At 48.4% G+C, this 22716-nt stretch overlaps 1 protein-coding gene across 1 annotated transcript in view; it reads right to left on the reverse strand.

Annotated features, from left to right (window-relative positions):
* Positions 1–12022: 12022 nt before the first annotated feature.
* Positions 12023–22716, reverse strand: part of LOC144729623 (serine/threonine-protein kinase D3-like) — a 39717-nt gene continuing 29023 nt past the window's right edge. The window contains exons 9-18 of the mRNA XM_078610021.1: positions 22054–22131; positions 20667–21069; positions 19671–19723; positions 18956–19028; positions 17766–17872; positions 17263–17424; positions 16238–16336; positions 15787–16057; positions 15077–15162; positions 12023–14054 (exon numbers count right to left, since the gene is read on the reverse strand). Coding sequence (XP_078466147.1) covers positions 13842–14054; positions 15077–15162; positions 15787–16057; positions 16238–16336; positions 17263–17424; positions 17766–17872; positions 18956–19028; positions 19671–19723; positions 20667–21069; positions 22054–22131 — 1545 coding nt within the window. The 3' untranslated portion in view covers positions 12023–13841. The remainder of the gene's footprint in view (positions 14055–15076; positions 15163–15786; positions 16058–16237; positions 16337–17262; positions 17425–17765; positions 17873–18955; positions 19029–19670; positions 19724–20666; positions 21070–22053; positions 22132–22716) is intronic.

Consider the following 22716-nt stretch of genomic DNA (forward strand, 5'->3'; position numbering starts at 1 on the left):
AGGGGAGAGGTGGGGAGGGGGCGGTGAGGAAGAATCTTTGTGGGCTGCTGAATATGTGTGGGGGCTTAATGCCACATTAGAGGTGATGAAATATTTACTGTTTGGTTCTCTCGGTAAAGTCACGTAGGTAAAAAAAAAAATGTGTTTATTTTATATTATTTTCTACCTACGTGACTTTATCAAAAGAACCAAAAAAATAAAATATCTCTATTTATTTTATTTTCTACCTACGTGACTTTACCGAAAGAACCAAAAATATAAAAGATACAATTTTATTTTTTTATTTTATTTTATACCTACGTGACTTTACCGAAAGAACCAAAGAGTATGGGATTCCTGCAGTCACGAAAGCTTCAAATCAAGAGTGATGAAATATTTTAATAATAATAATAATGTTTTACACTCTTGATCACATTTGCAATGTCCCCACACAGACCGGCCCGCGCCCCCACCCGGAAGTGACGCCTCTGCGGCCGTCTGGAAAGCTCTTCCTTCCGAGACGTATTAGCAAGACACTGGAGCTATGCCCCTGTACATTGAGATTGACAAACTAATTTATTTTATAACTGCGTTTTGTGTTTAGTTTATTGTCCTATATTTTTCTTAATATTTTTTTTTTTTATTAAAAAAATCTATTATGTTTATTTTTATTATTTTATTATTTCCATTCTACGTGACTACCTAAAGAACCAAGAAGATGATTAAGAACAGTTTTTTTCTGCTTTCGGATTGTTGTCCCCCCCCCCCAATCAGCGGTTGGCTACGTACGGTGCGAAAGAGGTTCAACAATGCCCCGAGGCCTGCACAGCTGCCCCGGAACAGATTCCCCAGCCGTTATCGAAGCGGCTCATCGGCCCCGGGAAATGAACGGCGGGCGAGGCGACAGTCAACACGGAGTCAGTCCACACGCTCGCACGGCTCGCAAAGACAAAAGTGCCCCCTGTATCAGAGCGTCGCAGGCAAAGTGCCGTTCTCGCCAGGATCATCAGCACCTCCCCTACGGGGCACGATGGATGGATGGAACAACCGCGCACGGTCGCCTTTGTCTCCCCAAGTTGCTGGTGTTTCACACGCGCCACCAGGTGCGAGTTGAAGGCTGAGCCGGCACATGGGGATGAGGCCCAGGGACGGTGGGGATGATTCGCCACCGGTATCGCTCGTGAACGGGAATCGAACTTGGGTGACGTTGGTTCGTAGCGAGGCAGTGCAATGCAGCCACCGGGCAGAAGTTGGCCTGCGTTTTATTACCTGAAACTATGGATATTGTTGTTTTTTTACTTTACCAGGTGAGGCCCACTGAGCTACAGACAGGGTTATTTTTTTCCAGAAGCGACCTGGCCACAAATTGATAGCTCAACCAAGTGGCTTATCTTAGCGTGGAAATGTATAGCAGCCAAATACTCTGAAACAAACGCGTCAAGAGAATAATCCACGTGGCCACGGGGAGAGAGACACCGCAAACTCCAAATATACAGCAGCAGGCATCAGGGTCGGGATCGAACCCACGACCTCCTGTAGACCAGGCGAGGTAGGTGACATTTCGCCATCGCGGCGCGCACAAACACGCCCACTCGACACACCCGTCAATCACAGCGTGGCCTCAAACGGAGAAAGAAATATGGAATGGGTCGACGTTTCGGGACAATGACCCTTCTCATAGAACGTGATCCCCAATGCTTCATTAATTACACCGGGAACTCCACTGAATAGGCTATTCTGGGACGACACAATAAATTAATGACACACAATAACTCAATAACACACAATAACACAATAACTCAACAACACACACAATAACTCAACAACACACAATAACACAATAACTCAACAACACACACAATAACTCAACAACACACACAATAACTCAACAACACACAATAACTCAACAACACACACAATAACTCAACAACACACACAATAGCTCACCAACACACACATCAGCATGCAGGGTCTCGGCCCGCCACTCTACCCGAGACGTCTCATCTGGGTGAGGCCCCCGACTCGAGGTGTTTAAGCAGAGACGGCGGGGGGGTGTCGATAAGTCGCATCCATGGAGATGACTTTACAACCGAGAAGACATTCATTCATTGAGACCACAACAACAACAACAGCCTCCACCTGTCCCTACAAAGGGTATAAGCTCTCATCCCCGTTAAGCCCCCCGGATCGCGTGCGTGTGTGGGTATTGCGTGTGTGTGTATTGTGTGTGTGGGTATTGTGTGTGTGGGTATTGTGTGTGTGGGTATTGTGTGTGTGGGTATTGTGTGTGTGTAGTGTGTGTGGGTACCGTGTGTGTGTGTAGTGTGTGTGGGTATTGTGTGTGTGTGGGTATTGTGTGTGTGTAGGTGTAGTGTGTGTATTGTGTGTGTGTAGTGTGTGTATGGGTATTGTGTGTGTGTAGTGTGTGTGGGTACCGTGTGTGTGTAGTGTGTGTGGGTATTGTGTGTGTGTAGGTGTAGTGTGTGTATTGTGTGTGTGTACTGTGTGGGGGTATTGTGTGTGTGGTTATTGTGTGTGTGTAGTGTGTATTGTGTGTGTAGTGTGTGTATTGTGTGTGTGTGTAGTATGTGTATTGTGTGTGTGTACTGTGTGTGGGTATTGTGTGTGTGTAGTGTGTGTATTGTGTGTGTGTACTGTGTGTGGGTATTGTGTGTGTGTAGTGTGTGTGTACTGTGTGTGTGTAGTGTGTGTATTGTGTGTGTGCTGTGTGTGGGTATTGTGTGTTTAGTGTGTGTATTGTGTGTGTGTGTAGTGTGTGTAGTGTGTGTGTGTAGTGTGTGTATTGTGTGTAGTGTGTGTGTGTAGTGTGTGTGGGTACTGTGTGATGGGGAGCGGTGGCGCAGTGGTGAAGCGTGCACTGCACTGCGCCCCGAAGCCTGCGACCCAAGTTCGATTCCCGCTCACGACCACCACCGAGAATTTGAACTGGTCCTGAGCCTTCTACCCCAGGTCGACTTCGCCTTAAATGAGTGCCTGATGCGGGGTGTACACGTCAGCGCTGGGGAGACAAAGGCGGCATTTAGTATCAACGCGCGTTTATATTCATATTTGTTCGGCTTTAGATAAAAATTTGTTTGGCTTTAGATTGAAATTTGTTTGGCTTTAGATTGAAATTTGTTTGGCTTTAGCTTTAGATTGAAATTTGTTTGGCTTTAGATTTATATTTGTTTGGCTTTAGATTGAAATTTGTTTGGCTTTAGATTGAAATTTTTTTGGCTTTAGATTTATATTTGTTTGGCTTTAGCTTTAGATTGAAATTTGTTTGGCTTTAGATTGAAATTTGTTTGGCTTTAGATTGAAATTTGTTTGGCTTTAGATTGAAATTTGTTTGGCTTTAGATTGAAATTTGTTTGGCTTTAGCTTTAGATTGAAATTTGTTTGGCTTTAGATTTATATTTGTTTGGCTTTAGATTGAAATTTGTTTGGCTTGATATTTATATTGGTTTGGCTTGAGATTTAGATTTGTTTGGCTTTAGATTTATATTTGTTTGGCTTCAGATGTATATTAGTTTGGCTTGAGATTTAGATTTGTTTGGCTTGATATTTATATTTGTTTGGCTTTAGATTCATATTTGTTTGGCTTCAGATTTATATTTATTTGGCTTGAGATTCATATTTATTTGGCTTTAGATTTATATTTGTTTGGCTTCAGATTTATATTTATTTGGCTAATCAATACATTTGCACGCGATGATAGGGCCAACTTTGGTGAGCTATCATTCGCGATAGCCCGTGGTCGCTTCTGAAAAAATTAACCCGTAAAAACAAAGTTTTTCACTATAAATCCTTTATATGCGTGGCGGCTAGAGTCCTCTCGTCCTCTGGCTTGAGATGGCTGCCACCTATGGGTCAGATGATTGCCTGCCACCATTAAGCAATTGGTAATTAATTATTTTTAAAAATCCTAAACAGTGTAAAATTTTGGAGAAAAAAAATTCACGAAAATAAATTGTCACGCACAACGAGTCTGTGTGCAAAATGTCAGCTCGATTGGATCACGGGAAGTGGGTTAAAAAACGACCGAAAGATTTGCACGGTCGTAAGCAAGCAAGCAAGTGAACTTAATATAAAGGATTTAAAAAGAGCCGTGCAGCTCAGCGGGCCTTACCTGGCAAAACGTAAAAAACTTCGTTTACTGGTTTAGATTTTGGATGCGAACCGTGGTCGGATATCAAACTCAGGTGTGGGAACCTGTCGGGGCCTCGCAACGCGTGAGCCACATCTGGCCCCGCTATCACCTTCCCACGTTGCCCCCCCCCCATCACCTAACCGCGCGCGAACGATCCAATCCCCTCCGCAGGGCTCTCGAATGAAATTCAAACAAGCAACGGCACCTGTGAAAACGTGGCGCGCACAAAAGACGGAAAATAAACAAACAACCCCGCCTCGTTTGTTTACATCCCACGCAAGGCCCCCCCCCGCCCCCGTCAGTAGTAGCCACCACCGCCTTTTTGCACAAAAATTCACCCCCTCCGCCCACTCGCCCACTCCCTCCCTCCCTCCCTCCGGGCCGCGTGTTTGTCAATAAAGATTGGCATCTTGAAGCCACTGCAAAAAGACAAAGATCTCCCGTGTAGCCTTAACAGACTGTTGGGTCAAGTGCTGTTCGCGAGCACCTACACGAAGGCCGGCACAGCACACGAGGGGGTGGGTGGCCAGCACCACGTCCGGCCGCCTTTGTCTCCCCAGTGGCGATGTTTACACACCGCACCAAGTACTCATTTCAGGCTGAGTCGACCTAGGGGATGCCCATGACCGGTTCAGATACACACACACGCGCGCACACTTTGTACAAAGGCCGCTGTGTATTCTCGCGAGCACCTGTGAAGGAAGATCGGCAAAGCGCACGATGGTCTTGGTGGTAGTCAGAATGTACGTCCCGCCCGCCTTTGTCTCCCCGGGGGCTGATGTTTCACAGCAGGTTCTGCACTCGAGTGCTCACGTAAGTGCTGTGAAGAAGGGCTATGGCTCGAAACGTCGCCTATTACAAACCCTGTTTTTCTTTGTAAGGCCACGGCGTTATTGACGAAATGAGTTTTGAGTTTGTTGTTGTCTGTGCTTGTGCACCAGTCAGCAGTCTCATCAAAATAATGTTGCATTTTTGTAGCCTAAATCGACTATTGTGGGGGTAGGTTATGCAACCGAGTGCCACGTTAAGGCGGGAACTCATTTAAGGCCAAGTCGACCTATGGGAGGCCCACATTTAGAAACGTGCATTTAGAGTATTTGGCTGCTATGCATTGCCACATAATAAGCCACTTCGTTAAGCTATCATTTGTAATAGCCAGGTCGCTCCTGAAAAAATAGCTATATTGCACAATGGGCCTTACCTGGTCAAATAAAAGCAAATAGTTTGTAATTTTTGTTTATATTCATAATATAGGTTTGTTTTTGGGGGTTCGATCACGTAAATATGTCGTTAAACCCGCCACGACCCGACACAGCCAATTAGTAAGGTTTTTCACGTAAACAGAACATGCCAATCGGGTTTAACGACACGTTTATATTTACGCGATCTAAGCCATGCTATGGATGATATTGGTCGCGAAAGCCTACGCGTTAAGTTGTTTATATCGTCTGCTTAGCTATTTTCTTAATAATTAATAAACACACGGGGCACTCGCTCGGGTTAATCGCAATATTTAAAGCGTAGATCGTCTCGTGCGCAAGGTACCGAGCCGATTTTGTCCCATCCATGAGGACAGGTAAGGGGGGTGTGGGGTGAGCGGCTTTGGGGAGGCATTCATATCCAGCAGCTGATTGACCATGGCCCATGGCCTATGAAAGGATCGTCCTGTATCACAGCAATCGATGCACTGCCACCAGTGAGAGAGCTGAAACACGAGAGCTATTTGTATCGGATTTTTTTTGGATACACAACCCCCCACCACCTCCCCTCTTATCGAGCATCAAATCTGCAGAGGACGAGGAAATCCATCATCTCAGTGAGCAATGTATGCACACACACACACACGTGGCGTTTAAAAATGATACAAATATCGGTCCTCGCTATATCCCCCCCCCCCACAACACTCCGGTAGTAATGCGTCAAGTGAAATGTTCAGCATTGAGATATGAATCCGGGGGGCTTAAAAGGGACATTCGAAACATCTTCCTGCCGCTTTTATTGCGTCGTGCTGTCGTCGCAGTTATCAAAATGACGGTACGTCAACTCGTACGGGAACACCGCGCGAATTAAAATGCATCGCTGGCAGATGTTACGGAATGCCATATCAAGCCCAGGTTACATTGGGGAGGGGGACGGGTTTTTTTTTAAACGAGCGGTGGTGCAGCGGTTGGCACACCACAACCCGAGTTCGATTCCCAGCCGCAGTTGAAAGAGGTCAGTCGTGGAAAGCTCAACACAATCGCCGCCCGTACGCCCTCACCATCCCGCACTAGAGCCCGCGTGGTGAAGCATGGTTATAGCCCCTACCCCCACCATCAACGACTAAGGCGGTGTATTGACACGAGGGCTGTGAATTACCGATGTCGTTTTTTTTTCTTCCAAACGCTCCGTTATTACAAAATAAATGAATGTGACACGCGTAACTTACGACGCGTTTCGTGCCACCGTGAATATAACTGTTTGACATCGGGGCCCTATTTGCGCTCTCCGATTAAGCATGGTGGGTCACGTACGGTGCGAAAGAAATGCGTACATATCAATAGCCTCATTGTAACGGTTGCTCCCCCGTTGCGTGCATAATGAACACCACAAGGTGGCCGTGTTAATTACAGCGCTTATAATGATCACGTCTCTCCTCCCAATATAAAATACCACTTCATGGTTACCTGCCACGGTTCAAAGGAACAAAATATTTGAAGAGGAAACACAATAACAGTAATCATCGCTCTTGTTACCACTACCATCATCATTATAAAAAAAATCAATGCATGTTTATCCAAGTTAAATCTGGGTACGCGTCTGTCATGGAAGTGTTTGGGTGATCGCAAAGCATGTGGCCTGACATGGAAGGATACAAAAGAAACATGTTAATACTGGAGTGACAATATTTTTTAAGAGACAGATTATTAACGCCGTCATGTTTTACGCAGCTGCCAGAGGTTAATGTCATGTTTGAGAAGTTCCTGGGAAATGGGGAGAATTCTAATAAAAAAAAGGTCTGAGAGTCTGAACAACAACAAAACGAGACAATGTAGAGTTCGAAAAATAAATTCGATAAAATGTGGACAAAATTTCGATGTAAAGCTTTCGTGACTGCAGGGATTCATCTTCTTGGTTCTTTCGGTAAAGTCACGTAGAAGGGAAATAATAAAATAATAAAAATAAAACATAATAAAATACAATTCTCACGACGTTTCGGCCACAACACGAGCAGCCGTCCTCAGGTGAAGAAACGACAGCGTCTGACACTGTCTTTCCGACAGACCTGTCCTTCACCTGAGGACGGCTGCTTGCGTTGTGGCCGAAACGTCGTGAGAATTGTATTTTATTATGTTTTATTTTTATTATTTTATTATTCCCGTTCTACGTGACTTTACCGAAAGAACCAAGAAGATGTGGACAAAAGTTGCAGAAGGCACGCACGACTCCAAGTTTCCCTCTCACGTCTCAACCGCGCTCGAGAAGTCACCTCCGTTAGGAGAGAGATGTTTCCGGTGACGATACAGAAACGTCCGCAACGATGAGCGGGGTTCGTTCCTGGGATAAAATCCCGAGGACATCGATGATACTTTTTTTTCTCTTTTCCCCCGGTCTCGTTTTTTTGTACCATTTTTGTTGCCTCCATTGCCCTCGTATCACGAGCAAATTGCGTGTGAATATGTTACATAACGGATCAATAATCGACTCTCACACGCGCGCGGTCCAATGCGTGCGGATGCGAGCGTAAGAATCGGTTTCAATGGATAAGGCGACGTATCGCCACATCCTAAACTTAACAATTTTTAATTTTACCAGGTAAGGCCGACGGAGCTAAATAGCTCTTTTTCAGAAGCGACTTGGCCACACGTAATTACAGCTCAACGAAGTGGCTTATCATCACGTGGGAAATGTATAGCAGCCAAATACTATAAACACGTTTCCAAATGTGGAGGGGAAAACCCGGAGAAAAATCCACACGACCACGGGGAGAGAGACACGCAAACTCCAAATATACCGACCGTCAGGGTCTTCGGCTCGAACTCACGACCTCGTGTACACCAGGCGAGGGAGTTAACATTTCCTAGCCACCGCGGCGCCCAACGATAACAAGCTCGACTCGATGGTGTTTCTGCGATGACGGAGCGTTGATTAAACACACGAGGGCTGCACATTTTGACCACGATTCACATTCCATACACTTTATTACAATAATCGACAAGACTACTCTCACATTTTTACACTAACACAACTCTAAATAAGATGCAGGTGGCACAAACAAACAAAAAAATGGACGGTCGTTTTTGGCAATGGTTTATACATGTAGATTGCACAGGTATTAAAAGAGCTTATAGGTACAATTCTAATTTTCTTTAAACAACAAAAAATAACCACGGATCATCATCCTGCCATGTATTCCCACAACGCAGTATTGCATAAATAGATGTACACGTGTGTCAACACAGCTCCCGGGTGCCTTTAAGCAGCCGACTTGACATTTGGCAAAACATAAGACAACTCGGCGGTGGGTCGACGGGTAGTAATTGAGCACCACGCGAGCTCGATACCTCCAGGCAGCATTGCTCTTGGCGTGGGGTGACGGCTTCCTCAACACGCGGCGCGAGAGGGACATCAGAACGAGCTGCTTATCACGCCGCGCGCGAATAACTCCCCCCGGTTAATCCTGCCCCACCATCAGAAATGTTACTGCCCACAACTCTTTTCCACACTTCCCCCCCAACCACTAACATTCTCCTACCCCCCCCCTTTCTCCCGTCTATCTCTAGGTCGATCCTTAGTTCCACGGCTGGGGACCACGCGATGATTCTGCTCGGATTCGCCGATCACAGAGACGATGTCTACCCACGGTCTCGGCGTCTCTATGTATTTGTGGTGTTTAAACAAATATAAATAATATTTTTTTTTAAATCTCCTGGCTTAACCAGACGATGTTTGCGTGTAAAGTCGGGGTGTGTAACAAACAAACATTTTTAATATTGCTTCTCATTTCACCGAAAAATATCAGGGTTTATAATGTCATAGTTGTGGTTTGATTAAGAGCGTAAACAATTCCATTATCTCATGGCTTCTCAAATTCCAGTCCAGCCGACCAACCATAACGCGGCCATTCATGTTTACCAATCATCAGACGCGTGCAATGTGCACGACACGATTTATCATTCACTTATCTTTTTTTAAACAAAGCCTAAACGAGTACACAGAGAGGGTGTCACAAATCCCACTTGCTGTACTTCCATCTCCTGTCAATCTCACGTTTGGCAAGTTTGACAGTTTCACAAATCTCTACGCGGTGAAACCAAAAGCCTCGCCTCCACAGCGCCGCGCGACAAATTAACAACAAGAGCCGGCCATGCCGGGCAGTGAAAACGCGGTGCTTTGGACACTTTTGGTCCCTGCAACGTTTGTAAAAGTAAAAAAATGTTAAGACGCAATCCACAAATACCATTGCGGTTAAGTGGTTGCGCTGCAAGGCGACTTAGCGCTTACGAACACGGCGTCCCGAGTTCGATTCCGGCTCAAGCCCAACACCTGATTATTTGAACCGGTCCTGGGCCCCCGTTAGGTCGACTCAGCCTCAAATGAGTACCTGGTGCGGTGTGTAAAACATCGCCACTAGGGAGACAAAGGCGGTCGGGCGTGGTTTTGGCTTCCCACCCCCTCGTGCATCGTGCCGGCCTTCACAAGTCTCGATTAAGCCTATACGGGGGTGGGGGGGGGGAGATATTTTATCTTTGTTGAATAGCCCTCCGAATCTGTTCGCGGGTTATACAGCAATGATGTTCGGCACGGTGTACGACGTTCCGCTTCCAGCACGTGGCACTTCATGCCGAACAACACGCGCTGTGCAGCCCGACAAACGCGCCGCCAGGGAGAGAGCAGCAAATCCGTGAAGCTTCATTGCCCCCAAGTGGATTCCGAGAGCATTGTTCGCATTTTTACCGAACAGCAACCACGAGGAACGCGTTAACCACCCGCACCCCCATGTTTTCTTAAAAGGTCATTTAGTTGTGGCTAAGGCCGACCAACTTTTGTTCGCACATTGAACCGAAACAAGTATTTGGCACGTCTCTATAAAACTGGTTAAAAATTATGTTTCTTGTAACACTAAGCATATCTTTTGAAAATGTAAAGCAAAACATAAAAATATCCCTCCGTTTTCCATATTAAGGAAAACTTTTTTTTTGGTTCATAGCTATAGATCAATAACGATCTCACGCCGGGTGCGGTGCTGGGTTTTTTTGTGAGCGGCACATTCCCCCCCCGAACCCCCCTCAACAAGTTTGGCTTCTTTGGTGAACCGTCGCGAATTTTCAGAGGTGAGGATCGATCCATCGCCAACTTGGGTCGACAATTTGTGTTTTAGCGATGGACGAGTCGGTGACGCCCTGTGGAATTTCAGGTGGAAACTTAAAAGTTTGCGGATTTCATCCGAGTCATTCTCTTAGTCAGGTCCACTAGAGCAAGCCAAGCAGCCACACGGTCTTAGTTATTAAACGTTGCTGTGAGGGGCGTGCAATTTTCACCCCCCCCCACCCACCCTCCTCAAAATTATCGGATCAGCCAATCGGCGAACTTGATACATCTTTTACTATAAATATATATAACCGATTACCAGCTTTGGTCAATGCATTTGCAGTCTCTTCTTCCTCTTTCATACAGCTGATGTAGATGCAGAGCAACGACGAGAATTTCACATTCGGGCGGTGGAGCCAGATAACCGCATCAGGAGCAGCGGAGTAGTGTATCGCTGCGATGTCTCCTTCCTGTTTGTGGATCAAGGCATTGCGTCATTAAACGGTCTGTCCTGGATGACCACAGTCGCACACTGAAGAATTAACTTGATAACATCTTTTCCTATTTATAGCCAATTACGGTAGAACCTCGGAGATCGAACGCCCCAGAACTCAAACAATTCGGTGATCGAACAAAATTTTCGACCATTTTTTGTCCCCGGACATCGAACACAAATTCGGAGGTCGAACAACTGGAAAGAACCTGTTTGGGCCGAGAGGCGTAGCCAGGGTCGACCGAGACAAAGACGAATGACCCAGTTTACGCGTCGCTCTCGCTCAGTGCAGACCCGCAAAACATCGTTCCGTTAACGAACCCCAGAAGGGCAGTTACCCAACGTTTTTATGGAGGGGGACTCCCCTTCCAAGCAACACTGACACCTCCTCCTCCTCCCCTCCTCACCACCTACCACTCAAGCCATCCACTCTCCTTACTACAGGTAAAGTGAAGTTCAATGTTCATTTATTCTATTCATTATAACTGTGTTTCTTGTTTTTTGTATGCTTTTATGTACTGTACTGTATTTTAATATTGTAAACTTTGTGTAAAAATGGCCCATAATAGGAGCATCCTTGGGTGGGGAACCAATTAAAGCTATTTCCGTTCATTCTTATGGGGAAAATTGATTCGGTGTTCGAACAAGTCGGTGTTCGAACACGGTTTTGGAACGAATTAAGTTCGATCTCCGAGGTACCACTGTACCAGGTTTGGTCAACGCACTGCAGGCTCTTGAGATCGTCACTAAAGTATCTCGGCCCAAGTCCTCGTCGAGACTTTGCCGATGTCGTCACCGTCCGTCCGCGCTTTGGCGAGGGGGAGTCGTAGCCGCCGCCATCGTCGTGATCGCCCGTCGATGACGAACACCGTCGTCATCATCGTCGTCACCGTCAATTTTGGGAACAAACTTAACACGGGGATCGATCGCAAGCAATTAGTTACCGGCACAAAAAATTCACCGAGAGCCCACATCGCTCACAGGGGGGGGGGGTACGGGGGGGCAGGTGTTTAACCGGCGCTGTTTCACACCGGCTTCACGCTACTAAAAAGGCCGCATCGCACGGTGGAATGTAAAAAGTATTTTTCTAAAAAATTAAAATGCACGTGTTGCCACTTGTCCCAAAGTCCCTTTTTTTATTTTGTACAAGACGCAGCTTGGCAAAACAGTAGCCAAATGCAGAGTTTGTTAAGCTATCAAATAGTTTAAAGTAAAGAAAGTAATTAAGGAGTATTTTATATTGGCGCGCATTGTGTTAAGATCAAAGATTTGTGCTCATTAAGCCGTTAGTTTAAGTGGAAATAAAGAGTGCATCTTAAATTAATTCATTTACAGTTAATTGCTTTCGCAACAGAACAGCCGCAGTCTCCCACTACACACGCCGCCGCACAGCTAAACTTTTACAGTTAAACAACAAAGAAATCGGGGAAAAGTTCAAGTGCATGAGTTAAGAACTACATATCAGAAGATGTTGAGTATTTCTTTTTTTACAAATTGGAAAATATATCTTTAAAAACATGCCGTGAAACCTGTAACAGATACATTGCATCGACAAATAGCGTGAGAATACGTGTGCTTCACAGAGCCCTTCACCGCTCCGTCACGACTCTCAACGGCAAAGACGGACGATGGCAGAAGCTCGCTCTGCGCGATCATTGTGCCAAGCCCGGTGCTATGCCCAGCCACGAGAGTCGTCGTCAGCCTCACCAAGAACTTGGCCGAGGGCAGGGCTCAGCAACGAAGCGGGTCCCTTAAAAGAGAGCCGCAATGCGGCTTACCGGAGCCCGCAGGGCTTGCGCGAACCCTGGTCCAGAGTGTGTCGTGACTTCACAGTAGCAGAGTTTTGTTTCATTATTTGGCACCGCTTTCTCTGCACACTCGCTGGGTGTCCGCCGAACGCTGCCGTTCAAGCTTCGGTCCCTTCTCACTCTTTAGTTGCTGTGGCTTTCCCCAACGATTTTGCGGTCTCTCCCCTGCACATCGGTCGGATGCAACGGGTAGTCCGAATGAAAGAACGACTTAATAAAAGGGGGTCACGCGGACTCCTCTCATCTTTCCATCGCACCCAAAAAACCCATCTGCCGTTGCCCCAAATCACGCAGGGGGCACTTTTAAAAAGACGGTGCTGCAAAACTCCGCCAACGCAACCACAGCAAAGAGACATTTGAATGACAAGACGAAAACATTGCAGACTCCGCTTCCGACCCGCATGGATCTGCTACCCTAATGGCACAGATTAAGTGCGCGTGTGCTCCGCGGACTGACTGTGCGCACGCACCGTGACCTCGGCCCCCTCCCCCCCCACCTCTTGCAGCAGAGAGGAGCGTTCTCACTCCCAATTTTAATTTCGCATTGTCACTTGCTCATCCACGGAAGCGTCACCGAGTTTCAAGCCTCTGCATTATCAGGAGGCACTAGCATAGAGGATGTATGGCTCATTCCTTTTTTTGGTTTTTAAGGAGTGTTTTGGTATTGCGGGATAGGAAAAATGGAGTACCCGGAGAAGAAAAACCACCATTGCATTCGACAAAGGGATGGCACTCCAAGGTCCACACAGATGGGTACTGTTATCTTCTTGACCACCTACCCAGCCCAGCAGGAACGGAAGTCCCACAAGTCTACTGTCCATGACAATTCTGCAGGACACAACACCAACCAACTCCCCCTCCGAAGCACTGGACCGCACACACACGAGGTCTTCAACCATCCTTCGTTTTCTGCCGAAGGTTCCTTGCCTTTCGACGGCAGGCAGCCAGGCCCTTACAGGTCGTCCGCGACCCGCAAAAGACCTCCCCCGATCCGCTACCTGGCGATTGATCGGTCTCCTGTCCGTCCCAGCCTATCGTCCCATCCGTCGGGCGATCACAGCTTGCCCGCCCACCCGTGTCCGCGGGAGACGATCGGCAGGCCGACATTGAGAAGGGCGCCTCACAGCACAGTGACCCTGCTGCTGAGGCCCGCGAGGTCGGGGTCGTCGAGGTCAGAGTCGGCCTGGCTGGGCCCCGGGATGAGGTGCTGCGGATAGGCGAGCTGGCGCTCGCGCGCGTACTGCTCCCAGCGCGCGTCGTCACTCCCGTGCGTCAGGTAGCGCTCGCCGTACTTTGTCTCGAGCTCGCGCAGGTCCAGCCACGTTTGGAAATCCTGAGGGGTCGGAGGAGGAGGAGGGGGGGCGCCACAGTGGCAAGATGTTAACTACCTCGCCTGGTACGCAAGAGGTCGTGGGTTCGATCCCGACCATGACGCCTGTGTATTTGGAGTTTGAATGTCTCTCTCCCCGTGGATTCTTCATGTCCTCGGGTTTTCCCCTCCGCATTTAGAAAGACGCGTTTAGACCATTTGGCTGCTATAAATTTCCACTTGATAAGCCACTTGGTTGAGCTATCATTTGTGGCCAGGTCACTTCTAAAAAAGAGCTATGTAGCTCAGTGGGCCTTACCTGGTAAAATAAAAAAAAAACTGTTTAGTTCTAGTTTAGACAGAGGGACAAGAGAGACAAGGACATTTGGTTTCAGTACCATTATTATTCGAGCACGTCAGGCTACCACGAAGGGGCTGGCTGTGTTCATGCCTTGTAAGCCAGATGGAACATCTCCAAGGAGTGTACTGCAGAACTGGCTAATGGAGGCGAGGGGAGGTAGATCCTGTCAAGTGCCAGGGTGGGTGCCAATTAACACGGAGCACACACCTCAACATCCAGATCAGGGGTGTCCTCAAACAAGTTGACGTAACCCATGGCACCTGGATATCACATGGTACGTAATTGTCAGAAGTCACGCACGTGCGTGTGTAGTGTAGTGGTTAGACAACTGCACTATGAACCCGGCAGAGACACGAGTTCAATTCCCGCTCATGACTAACACCAGTGACGATTATCTGAATCGGTCCTGGGCCTCCCCTAGGTCAACTCAGCCTCAAATGAGTACTTGGTGTTGTGTGTAAACATCGTCACTGGGGAGACAAAGGCGGCCGGGCGTGGTGCTGGCCACCCACCCCTTCGTATGCCGTGCCGGCCTTCATAGGTGCTCGTTAACAGCACTTGTCCCAACAATCTGTTAAGGCTATATGGGGGGGGGGGGGGGGATCTTTGTCTCTGTTTGTTCGCTGGCATGGATTACGGAGCGTGCAGCCAGCTGGCGAATGAACGGAGGCCCCGTCCTGCGTACCTGAAGCCAAGGATGGCTGAGCGACTTGTCGACGCTGTAGCGCTTGCGCATCTTCACCTGCAGCAGGTTGTTGATGAGGTCGATGGCTGCAACGGGAAAGGGGAAGCCAACAAACAATGCGATGAGTTTCTCCCGGAGGCGGTACGCTTTCATTTTGATTATGTTTCTAAAGCCTACCCGTCAAAACTGCACCGACTCGCGCGGTGGACTTGGCCGCCGCATCAACGCAGGCGGCGTGAACACGCGTCACCGCCTGTGTAAGATGTCGTGGAATCGCCGTGGCCACCCTGTGGCTACGTATGGTGTGAAAGAAGTTCAACATGCATGCATACAGAACAGACTGGGCCACTTCGTGTGGCCCATACTGGGAATACGCAAAGAAGTGGCGGACGGCGATTGTTGCTATCGTTGCGTGCGTGCTTGGGTGGGTGCGTGTGCATACTGAACTAAAAGTAAACTTTTTATTTTACCAAGTAAGGCCCACTGAGCTATACAGCTCTTTTTCAGAAGCGATCCGGGTACAAATGATACCTCAACCAAGTGGCTTACCACGTGGAAATGTACAGCTGCCAAATAACCTAAACGTATGATGTTGATTCTAAATGTGGAGGAAAAAACCTAAGGACCCGGAGAAAAATCCGCTCGACCACGGCGAGAGAACCCACGGCCTCCCGCGTAACGAGCGGCACAGCACGGCGGCGTCCAAGTACCGTCAACGGACGTCTCTCGCCAGGGGTTGGCCGGGTACATGAAGGCGGCGTTCTGGATCTGCTCGTTGATGTCCTCGTCCTCGTTGAAGGGGAAGGTGCCGCTGAGGCTCACGTAGACGATGACGCCCACCGACCACATGTCGAGCGAGCGGTTGTAGCCCTGCTTGCTGCGCAGGACCTCGGGAGCCAGGTAGGCCGGCGTGCCCACCACGGAGCGGCGGAACGACTTCTCGCCGATGATGCGTGCGAAGCCGAAGTCGCAGAGCTTCACCTGCCGGCGCGGAAAGAGGAGCAGGGGGGAGGAGGAGGAGCAGGAGGAAGAGGAGGAGAAGTAGCAGGAGCAGCAGGAAGAAGATGACACGTGTGTACAACAACACCCAGCTCAAATGACGCCCAGTTCCGATGTGCACCGCTGTGAGAGGGCGGTGGGGTGCGTGAAGAGATGGCTCACCTGCGGGAAGGGTTCAGGGGAAGCCAGCAGCACGTTCTCCGGCTTCAGGTCGCAGTGGACGATGTGCTTGGAGTGCAGGTGCTTCAGCGCAATGAGGATCTTTTGCACAGAATGAACAAATAAACGGTCGACATCTCATCGATCCGGCAGTAAAAAAACATCGAGGGGTGGGGGTCAGGAAAAACTCGATAACCCACGTATAGAGTTTTAAGCACATCCATGGTAGCTTCATTGGAACACTGTACAATCAACTTTTGTATCGGTGAACTTAATTTATTCGCTCCATGAGATTTTATAGATTATAAAATTATTCTATTCCATTATGATACTCTTCAGCACTATAGATTCAAGAGAATAATTTCCAGGTTGGGTAAATAGGGCAGTGGATTGGACGAGGCTGAGACTGCATGAGGAAAACACAGATGAAGCAACTGCTTTTCGCACGTGCCTGCACATTTGTGTGTGGGGAGCGGTGGCGCAGCGGATAACGCACTACGCTACGAACTCGGAGACCCGCGCTCGATTCCCGCTCACAATCAACACCAGTGACGGTTATCTAAACCTGTCCTGGGCCTCCCCGAGGTCGACTCAGCCTCCAATGAGTACCTGGTGCGATGTGTAAACATCGTCACTGCAGAGACAAAGGTGGCGGGGCCGTGGTGCTGGCCACACACACCCCTTCGTGTGCCGTGCCGGCCTTCACAGGTGCTACTCGCTAACAGCATTTGCCCCCTCTAGTTGGGGCACAGCGCCCGCGCCCCCCCCCCCTTCTCCTTCTTTCTCCCCACCCCCAATATACGGCTGGGTTGCGTGGGGATGGTTCTACACAACCGTTGACTCTTAGACTTGCGAGTTGTTCGACCATAAAGGGGGGGGGGGGGGGGGCCTGGCACTTTGCAGCAACAACAACAAAAAACAGCACTTGCCACAAAAGTCTGTCAAGGCTATACGGGGGGGGGGGGGGGATCTTTGCCTCGTCTTGTGCGGGAGTGACAGCTGCACGCGAGCGCAACGGCGAGGCACACCTGCGACACGAGGAACTTGGTGTTGCGCTCGGGCAGACGTCCGTGCTCGCTCGACAGGATCATCTCGAGCATGTCCCCGTGCAGCTTCTCCATGACCACGAAGACGCGCTCCAGCGTCTCAAACATGCTCTGCAGGTACACCACGCCCGGGTGGTGCAGCCTCTGTTGCGGTCGGAACAAAACACGCGACGTTGATATATATATGTTATTCAAATCAAGTTCAGTTCGGTTTCAGTTCAGTTGATTTTGAAGTACCCTCTCTTTATCAAGTAAAGAGAGCTGATACAGCAATTGTGCTGTGACGGTTCCACCTGAAGACGGAAGCTTGTGTTGCCTCCGAAACGTCGTGATTTATTATTCTATTTCTATTATTACTTCTATGAATTTTATTTATATTTTTTACCTACGTGACTTTACCGAAAAAGCCTAAGAGTATGAATCCTTGCAGTCACGAAAGCTTCAAATCTAGAATTAATTTACCACCTTTCCACCTCGTCCCTCACCTGCAGGATGGCCACCTCGTTCCTCAGCTGGCTCTCCTCCTTCGTCGGGAAGCGAAGCTTGTCGATGATCTTGATTGCGACGTCGCGGCCCGTCTTGCGGTGTTTACCTGGCGGATGCGAGGCAACAAATCAGTCGGCGGGCCGAACGACACACGCGGCGGGTTCACCGTCGCAGGGCGCAACGGTGAACCTCCCACCCCCGATTTAGTTGTCCTTTCCCCGCACATCCAATTAGCACGGTTGGCTACATACGGTGCGAAAAGAAGTTCAACATACATACACCCAGAATTCGGAGCTCGCGACTGCGCGAGCAGATGACACTCAAGGTGTGCAGATGAGATGTAACACGCGCGACTTGTGTTGTGGTCACGGTGACATGGATGGACCAAGACGAGATCGCCCTGAAACATGCCCGATCTTGTCGGACCTCTTGGCTTCAGGCCTGTTAGTTAGTTACTTGGGTGACAGCAGGCTGCCTGGGAAGACCAGCTGCTGTAGCAGAGCAATAGATTCATAGCTCTGTCTGTACGGAATGCGGTGGGGGCGCGATCTGGACACCCCGGTTTCCTCGCGCAAGCCAAACACACGTTGCCAAAAATGGAATTGGGCCGACGTTCAGTGGAGGACCGTTGTGAACAAAAAAAATAATCTTGAGACTCTTTTGAGTAGAAAAGGGAATTCTTATTTATTATAAATAAGTACATTATTTATTATAAATAATTGCATTGTTTATTGTAAATAAAGGGCACTTTTATTATGGATGTTTGATCATGACAATAATTACAATGGACATTGGGATGACTCGCAGAGTTGGGGGAAGGGGGGGGATGTTGACTGACCCGGAAGGTAAAACATGAAGCAGATAAAATATAAACATGATGGTGAGTAGAGATGTAAAGAGTGAAGAATGAAAGGAGGTCAAATGTAATTAATCTAAAGTGAACGCACAGAGGAGGTTACTTGGCTGTCCGCGGCGATAATGAAAGTGACCGTCACAGCGAGTGACCGTCACAGCAAGTGACAAGAACGTGCTCTTTTTCAAGACCGCTCGAAGCAGCGCACCCCCAACGCTAAAAATCAACAACGCCCGCTTTAAATCGAACAAAAAGCGAAACCGAACAAGGCAGTAGCTGACTGCTGCGGTGTGGAGAAAAGGGGAGGTGTTTTGGGGCTAAAAGCAGAGGCCTTACCCCCGTACACGATGCCAAATTGGCCCGATCCCAGCACCTCGTCTGGGAAAATCTGATAGATGCTGCCAATGTCCTGCACACCAACAAAGCAGAGTTAGACACAGGCACGCGGATAGATAACAACAGAGACAAAGATCCCAACACCCCCCACCCCCCTCCCCCCCAGAGCCTTTAGCAGCATCTCGCGGCAAGTGCTTTTAGCGAGCAGCTCCGATTAGCACGGTTGGCTACGTACAGTGTTAAAGAAGTTGAACATAGATACATGCAAACTAAAAGGATGCTGGCAATGCACGAGCAGGTGTGGCCAAACATCAAACCCAGCCGTGTTTGGCACTGCAGTGCTAATGTTTACACAACACAAAAGGCACTCAATTTGTGGTTGAGTCGACCTAGGCGAGGCCAGGACTGGGTCTGATGACTGACGTCACGTCAGTCATGGTTGGGAAACAAACGGAGGTCATCCAGTTCAGAGCGCCAACTACTATTCGTTCATCGTTTGCACGGTGAGTATTCTACTTATTATTTTTGACATGAATAAATTATCATTTTTGACGTGTAGATATTTTTTTTTTAAGGCCAGTGGCTCAAATTGACTGCTGCGGATTCATATTTTAAAGTGGACTTATGTAAGTATCGAGGTTGCCCCCCCCCCCCGCCATGATGCACATAGACGTGCCGACTCCGACGCGATAGTTAGCGTGGCACCGTCACTCACCACGTTCTCCTGTATCTGACAGTTTGACATGGAGAAGCTGACGCAAACTTCCTCTGTTGCGTCAAAAACACACAAAAATTGCCATTACTTCACACGTTGTCAGACACGTAAATAAAATCACGTGTCTCTGTATTGCACAGTCAGGCCTGTCAGGCTTGAACGTACTTCTGAAACTATTCAAACATTTTTATTTTACAGGGTACAACTCAATGAGCTATAATAGCTCTTTTTGAGAGACCTGGTCACAAAAGACAGCTCAACGAAGTGGCTTATCACGTGCAAATTTACAGTGGCCAAATACTCTTAAGCGCACGTTTCTAAATGTGGAGGGGAAAACCAGGGGACACGGAGAAAAATCCACGTGACCACGGGGAGAGAGACACACGCAAACTCCAAATATACAGCGGGCGTCAGGGCTGGGGTCGAACCCACATGCTATGTTGCTAAGTTGGTAGAGAAACAGAGCGTGCCTGTAAGTCAAACATTTTGGGAGGCAAGGGCTGTGGATCAGGACGTGGAGTTAGGAGGTCTCTCACCAGTCCACGGAGTTGCAATATGGCCACGAGATTGTTCTCACGAGTTTGGGCAATTTGTTTACCTTTCTTGGACTCTGCCATGTTTTTATTCTGTTTATTGTCGTAACGCTCTTACCCCGTGCCCCTAATGGACATCTGTGAAAAAGAGCTTTACAGCTCGGTAAGAATATTCTGATTTAGGTGGGTTCATAAACCTGTCTATGCAGACCTTTAAACGTTATTGGCTCGAATGCATGGTGGGTTTTTTTCTTTTCCCTGTGCTCCTATTTCCACCTACACACGAAACGCTTCTTAAGAAGCAACTGGCAAAACATGCTCTTGCCAGACCCTCCCGAAAACAAGTCTGCAGCACAACTTAAAAAACCTAAGCAGTAGCCCTAACGAGTATTGTTCCGTCACTACGCAGCCTTCATCTCCTCCCCCCCTACCTCCCCCACCCCCACCCCGCCCCGCCGCTCACTCTTCTTCTCGCTGCGCTGGTTGTGCCCAGCGGCGCCGGCCACCCCGGCCTGCGACGTCACGGGCATGAGGGCCTGGCGGATCGCCATCTCCCACGCGAGCGCCACCTCCGCTCCGACTCCCGTCCCCGCCTGCGGCTGCCCGGAGGAGCTCTGGCCGAGCCCCTGCCACTGCACCCGGCTCTGCCCTTGCTCCGGTCCCTGCTGCGCGGCATTGGCGGCTGCGGCGTTGGCAGCGGCGTTGGCGGCGGCGTTAGCGGCGGGGGCCGGGAGCGCGTCCTTCTCGCCGACGTAGTAGACTGTGCTCTCCGTGTGCAGCTCGAAGCAGTGCGGCGTGTTGTGCGCTCCGGGCAGCGCGTAGCTCTGGGCCACTTCTATCTGCAGCACCTCGGAGAGTGGGATTTTCTGCGGGGGAAGAGGAAGGGCGTTGGGGAGGGGAAGTAAATAATTTTATTTAACCGGTGGGGGATAGGCGATCGCCGTGTCAGCGCGATTTGGAGCCAAGATGGGCAGTTCTACAAATTAGTCAACCTCACGGGAAAAACATTTAAAAATCATCGTAAATAATACTTACAGAGTATGATATGTTGCACGTCATTTTATCTGTAGTTTTAGAAGATTTCTTATTTATGAAATAGCTTGTATAAACAGAATTCCTTTTTGTACTCACAAAAAAGAAAAATATGCTTTAGTCATTGTACTATTGTCGTTCCAAAACCACATTATTGTTCATATGTAGTCCAAGAGCCAGAGCAGAATTCAGTTCCACTAGAGGTGGCAAATATTTACCGATACCTGTTTGTATATGCAGACATATAAAAGTGCACTAAGTGACAACGTACTTATTATTGCATAATTCAATTCATGAAGATTTAAAGATTATTGGTACAATTCAAGTTTTGTGATCTCACGTATCAATAAGTGAAGCATTTAGGGCACGTGGACTATTGATCCCTATTCCACAGTACATCGAACTAACTTCTAACTTTTTATTTTACAAGGTAAGGCTCTTTTTCAAAAGCGAATTGGCCACAAATGATAGCTCAACGAAGTGGCTTATCACGTGGGAATTTAATTGCATCCAAATACTCTAAATGCATGTTTCTAAATGTGGAGGGAAAAACCGGAGTACCTGCAGAAAAATCCACACGACCACATGCAAACTCCAAATGTACATTTTGATGTAAAGCTTTCGTGACTGCAGGGATTCATATTATTGGTTCTTTCGGTAAAGTCACGTAGAAGGGAAATAATACAATAATATAAATATAAAACAATAAAAAAATATAAAAAAATATACAGGCGTCGTCAGGGTCGGGATCGAACCCACGACCCCCTGCATACCGAGCAAGGGAGTTAACATCCTTCCATGTGCTGCCCTCTCTCTACCTTGTAGTACTTGCTGCCAGATTCCGACTGGAAGAGCGTGATGCACTTGCAGTCCAGCCGCCAGAAGTGCCTCTTCCTCTGTGGAGATTAATAACAAAAAAAGCAAGACAATTTACACAAAGACAAAGATCCTCCCCGTATTGGCCGTAAAAGACTGTTGGGGAAAGCGCTGTTCGCGAGCACCTGTGAAGGCGGGCACGGCACACGAGGGGGTGGTTGGCAAACATCATGCCTGGCTGTCTGCCTACCCAATGCTGATGTTTAAACACCGCAACAGGTACTCTTTTAAGGCGGAGTCGCCCTACGGGGAGGCCCAGGACCGGTTTGAGCGGTAGTGTAGTGGTTAGCATACTGCTCGACAAACCCGGCGACTCGAGATCGATTCACGCTCCGAACCAATATCAGACAATTCACACAGAAACACAAAGATCCCACATACATCCATACAGTCTGTTGGCAACAAGAGCTGATAGCAAGCACCTGTTCAATCTGGTACAGCCCATGTGGAGTCGTGTGGCCAGCACAACATTTGTCTGCCGTCATCTCCCCAGTGCTGATGTTCATGCGCCGCACCCAGCACTCATCATCAGCCATGACCAATCCACTTCTGGTTGTAGGCCACCCTAAGCTGCCACCACCTCTCACAGTCCTGAAATGCAATAA

This window comes from Lampetra planeri, chromosome 33, assembly GCF_965212315.1.
Source record: "Lampetra planeri chromosome 33, kcLamPlan1.2.h2, whole genome shotgun sequence".
NCBI classification, from domain to species: Eukaryota; Metazoa; Chordata; class Hyperoartia; order Petromyzontiformes; family Petromyzontidae; genus Lampetra; species Lampetra planeri.